General features: G+C 38.4%; 1 protein-coding gene across 1 annotated transcript in view; it reads left to right on the top strand.

Annotated features, from left to right (window-relative positions):
* Window positions 1-222: 222 nt before the first annotated feature.
* Window positions 223-5545, top strand: part of LOC111872827 (general odorant-binding protein 72) — a 12256-nt gene continuing 6933 nt past the window's right edge. Inside the window, exons 1-3 of the mRNA XM_023867031.2 lie at window positions 223-340; window positions 2051-2129; window positions 3700-3752. Coding sequence (XP_023722799.2) covers window positions 245-340; window positions 2051-2129; window positions 3700-3752 — 228 coding nt within the window. The 5' untranslated portion in view covers window positions 223-244. The remainder of the gene's footprint in view (window positions 341-2050; window positions 2130-3699; window positions 3753-5545) is intronic.

Genomic DNA, 5545 nt, shown 5'->3' with positions numbered 1-5545 from the left:
AGGAAATACCTAGTAAACCGTTCACCCCTAATTATTAGCTTAATCCAGAGAGATTCCCACATTTGTAATGAATGCAGGCTTTGCTACGTTTGAACGAAGAAGGTAATTAATGTGGTTAGAGTACGAAACACCGGAAATTAACTGCAGATACGACATTCACGACCTTGTTGGATGCAATGCATGTTGTACTGAGTTACAACGTATAAAAACCCGAGGTAGATGCATTTAATCAACTGCAGTTGTGATGTTTTATGATAATGAAGCTAACAAGATGAATTGTGCTTGGATTGTTTTTGTTTTCGTGGCCACTCTGGTCGTCATGTTTAGGCACACATCAGGGGTAAGTTTATTAACTAATTATCTGTGTTCGAATGTTAATGAAGGAATAGAATAAATGTAAAAGAGTATATTAGTATGTATTAATGCGAATACACAGGTAAAAAAAAATGTAAAGCTATCCCTGCAGCAGACCATGAAGGCCCGTAGTTTTATGAGATATCGAGGCTCCCACATTTTGTCTAGACAATCGGTTCACAGATGGCGGTGAGGTTGTCAGTCTTACGCGCAGGTCGCCCTTTACACTCAGGAAGATTCCTGGTACTCATTTCTGTTAGAGGTTGAGTCGACCCCAGGGTCATAGTTCGGCTGGAAAGATTAGGTAAATTGAAAAAAATCCTCCCTCATCGGGACTCGAACCCGTGACCTTCTGGCTTGTAGCATAGTGTCTCAACTAACTACGCTACCGCGTGCCCCCAGTAATATGAATTCAGAAACATTTTTATAGTTACAGGAAAAAAATTAAATTTGGGGTTTTAAATGTAGTTTTTTGTGTTATTACGCCTACATAGTGCAGTTTCTAAGTGGTTATATTCTACCTTCAGGATAGATGTGACTTGTACTGACTGCATCGCGCAATAACGTAGAGAAAGACCACACGTAGAAAACTCTCAATCCAATGTTTACTGATTTTTCGTTTGTGATAAACATTTGGGACACTAACGCGCAAATTCGGAAATTGCAATTTTTGGAACTACATTTTCCACAGCGAGTTCTTGACACCTTCAGCAAGGAACACATTTTCGATTCGACTCTCTGAATAAAGTTACTAATCGAAATTGCGCAGAGATTTAATTCTGATGAAGTAAAAGCACTTATGAGGAAAATATATCCTTCCGACTAATAGATCCCCAAATGTTTTATTATTTATAAAATTTTTACGATAATCCGTTTCTTCAAAGAAGACAAGTATCAGTCTGTGACCCTTCCCGTTAATAACAACGGCTTGGTTTCACCTGCGCTGCTATCTGAATCTTAGTAATGGACACTTTCAGATATCAGTTCATGACGCAGTTTTCCAATATTTCTTCTGCAACTAGTGGTACCTGTGGGGCTAGTGGTACCTGAGGGGATAGTAGTACCTGAGGGGCTAGTGGTACCTGAGGGGGTGGAAGTAACAGAAAGTTCAGAAAATTGCAGAATGGAGAGCTTCAAAATTTGTAACCTTTCCCGGTTACTCTCAAAATGACCAATCGAGGAAACTGCAACTGCGGAGCATGTGTACGGAAAGAGGAAATGAGTCATTCAAACAGAAAATTGTTCCGAACATTTTAAGGGGAAATTAACTATACCTAGGCGTAGAAGGAGACCTAACATTAAACCAGATATATGCGATTATGTGGTGTAGATTCATCTTGTGCAGAATATGGGGAAGTGGAGTGTCCTTGCTCAACGAATCACTGTGTTCCATAAATAAAGCTTAGCTACGGTTAAACTCTACTCTGAAGACTAAATAAAATCTTCCCAGTCTATCAGTCATGTCAGCTGGTTACAAATGACCGACGTTTCAGGAACAAATTCTCTCCACATTGTCATAATTTTATCTGGAAAATGTTCGTGAACTGTTGGTTGTTTTTAATCACCTCTCAAGACTAAGAGTCCAAGAACATTTTATTAACTTAAGCCTAAGTCGGAGTTTATGATCTTAAATGGAAGTAGTTTTCATTATGTCCTACACACAAAAAGTGTCACTTTAAGTGCATATATATTCCAGGAACTGACGCTGGAGGAAATACAGAAAGCAAACGCTATACTGATGAAGCATTGTCAACCCACGACAGGCGTCAGCGATGGTGAGTTAACACCTCACACTTTCTGCATTTGCTTATGAAAGAGTAACGTACAAGTGGAGGCTCCTAACACAACGCTCCGTTTTACTGTAAAACAATTATTGCTGAAAGCTGAGTGCAACAAACCTTGTCCGCTTTTCAACAGACTCCTCCCTGCTCCGCACCGCCCCTCTGAACCACTCTTACGAAAACCAGTGTAACTTTGTGTGAGGGCTTCAATATTCTATGTTCAAGTGCTAAACGCCCAATGCACTTTTATTGCTCGGCAACCGTTTAATGCAAATATCACTAAGCGGGGACATGACGATAAATAATATTGGAGAGGTAGTATTCCTGCAGGAGTACATAGAATTCTCATATGGGCTCCTTGAACTTTGTAATTCCGAAAACTTTGATGAAAACTTTGACAAATTTCCATTTAATTTTTATAGAGGCTTAGTTCCCTTTGAAAACCGCATGATGTCTCATTATTACGTATTAATAGATTCCAATAATTGCAGAACGTTTGTCCATTCACCATTTTACTTGATGGGTGTAATTTTGAATGGATATAACTGTACCTATATTTATGTTTTAAAGGTCACAAGTTCCGTTACTATTGTTTCCTTTGTTATTTTGATTATTTTGTTATTTGTTCTTTGTTTCCTGTGTTTATTATGTTTAGTTGATTTCGGAAGTACAGCTTGAGTTGTTCAAATCTCACACCTTCTTGAGTCAGAAATTTTGACATTATCGACTGTAGATAATTTTTTCTTGCAGAAACAATACAGTAAATACAAAGAAGGCCTAGGCAATGCCCATCCGGCCTTCTGTAGCACATTCTTATAAACATCTTATTCCATTACAGCGGTAATCCCGCGAATCTTAATTTAGATCGTAAGTTAAATCTGAGAGTATACTGTTCATAATCAGTATAATTACTTCTTTTATTTTTCTTACATATCTGCTTTATATAAATATAGGAATGTTGTTTATGAAGTAACAGACGCCTTACAGAAATCTTTTTCCTTCTAGCCTTAAGAGCTCTGTAACTGACTTTGGGTATTCTTCTTTGCTGTTCTCAGACAAAACGTCCATCATTGTTGCCCTTTGGTCTTCGTACAGTTTACAGTCCCAGAAGACATGTTCCTCCGTTTGTAGCCCATCACCACATTCACATTCGGCCGTGGTCACAATGTTAAATATGTTTAGGACTGTAGATAAATAAAAAGTATCATCTTTGGGTGGCCTCTAGTGTCAAAAGTTCAAACTAAAATTCCACCACAATCCGTCCAGTGATTCTCGAGTGAAACATACGAAAAGCAGAGAGACATGAACTTCTAAATATGCGTTTTTATACGCGTCTTTGCAAAGAGCTCCTAATAAAAGCAAAAATGCGTGGTGTCACATTAATTAGACTTACAACCTGAATTTAATGATGCGTATGAATAATCCAGTGTTAGTTGCTTGCATATCATTAACTTTCATTTGCTTACAGAGGCTGAAGAACAAAGAGGTGTTATGAAAGAAAACTAAAATAAATTCTCTCTTTAGATTTACAAAATAATTTAATAAAAAAATTAACTTGTTGCAGAAATCTTGGAAGCTTCGATGAAGGGAAATTTCGCGGATGATAGAAGCCTAAAGGTGAGAAAATATGTTTATTTTAATTCAAGCAAGGAACAGTCTCTTGTGAAATTTAGCATCAGTCTTTATGTAGCAAATGATCTGATAATTAATGGAATGCTACCCCACTTCCCAACACACCCTATGGATCACAGACGCACTTGAGAAACTGTCAGTCTTTCGGACAGTCAAGAAATTCCACGGCGTTTAGGGTACACTAACTTCCATAGAGTTCACGCAGGAGTCTACATTGATCACTAACCTGAGCTAGATTAATCCACTTTTCCCACTCTATCTCTTGCTCCCTCTTGGGAGCATAGGGCTGATTTCTCAGTTTCATGATAATTTTACAGAGGGTAGGTCTCCTTGGACGGGTGATCAGCTCGTCGCAAGGCCTCTACCTAAAAACAGAAGAACACAAACAGAGAATAAACTCGTACACACACACACTGAACATCCATGTCTTGTGTGAGATTCGAACCTACGATCCCGGCTTCCGAGCAAGCGAAGACAGTTCATGCCTGAGACCGCTCGGCTACCGTGACCGGCAGATAAATCTACTTTACACCCTCAAAAATATTTCTATAAGACAAATTTTAATATCAGGACTCCATTCATTCTACTGTCTTGTCTTCAAAGTGGCCTCTTAATATTTTATGATTACTGGCTGGTTTTGGTACATCCAGTGCAACTTCGAATAAGAAGCGACCCCTTAACATCACTCTACCTCAATAAGGGCAAAGGATTCAGGTCATACGTGTAAATATTTGTCCCAGCACTTTAAACCTATTCAGCTAAGTATTTCTTTTTAAATTCCAACATTCTAATTTATATGTTTTCTGTCCTTGTTTATTTTCTAGCAGTCTTGTATCTTGCCAGTCTTCATGATTTAAGTGCAATTGTTTTATTTTTGTTAAAATTAAAATTCAAACCTTTTCATTATTATATAAATACATATTTATTTTACGTTCATTACTTTCAGCAAACGAAATTCTAAGCAACTAAATAAAAAATTGACAATAGAGTCTACTGTCCTTAGCAGATAGCGGTTGCTCATGTATTCCTGAGACTCCAAACTTCTCACTCCAGGCTGCTGACCATGAAAATTCCCAACTCTTCCTCCGCATGAACCCAGTCTACAATATTACACCCTACATCTTTAATGTTGTTGCGTGTATTAATGACTACAGTCGGGTTTGGGCTGGTAATATATCATAATGACAAATAATTATTATACTTTTGCTGATTTCCGCACTACAATTCACTCCCACTGTCTTCTCAGTCTATTTTTACTAGTCTTTACTCAGTAACTGCTCTTCTCAATGTCTATTCCTATGCAGTGTTTTCACTAGACGTTTCCTAGTAACGGATCTTAGCAGTGGAGATTCTTCCGCTTCCGTTGCCCACTGGTGAACACTCCACAGCTGAATCCTTATCGGCCTTGTTAGTCAGAGTCAAAGTCACATTGCGACTGAGAGTCAGTCAGTCTTTTTGTCTGTGGTTTTGAGCCCCGGCTGGGGCTCATGACCAGATGTTTTCTGCCTTGTAGCTCCGATTGTCCTCAAGATATCCTCTCGGCACGGACCCCAAGGAAAACACCGTCTTCTATTAAGGACGCATGTTTAAAGTTCCGTTGCCTAGCAATGGGTCTACATGTCACAATATAAATTTAAATATTATTTTTCCAGTTACAATATATAAGCACAATGTTATAACAAATGTACTGTCACTGCGTTACGGAGACAATTGCCTCGAATTTATTATTCAACCATTCTCCTCTTATCTCCAGGGCTCTTACTTACTTACTTACTTAC

The sequence above is a fragment of the Cryptotermes secundus genome, unplaced genomic scaffold (assembly GCF_002891405.2).
Source record: "Cryptotermes secundus unplaced genomic scaffold, Csec_1.0 scaffold79, whole genome shotgun sequence".
Lineage (NCBI taxonomy): Eukaryota > Metazoa > Arthropoda > Insecta > Blattodea > Kalotermitidae > Cryptotermes > Cryptotermes secundus.
The sequence above is the reverse complement of the archived record's forward strand: the minus strand, read 5'-3'. Positions and strand labels throughout refer to the sequence as shown.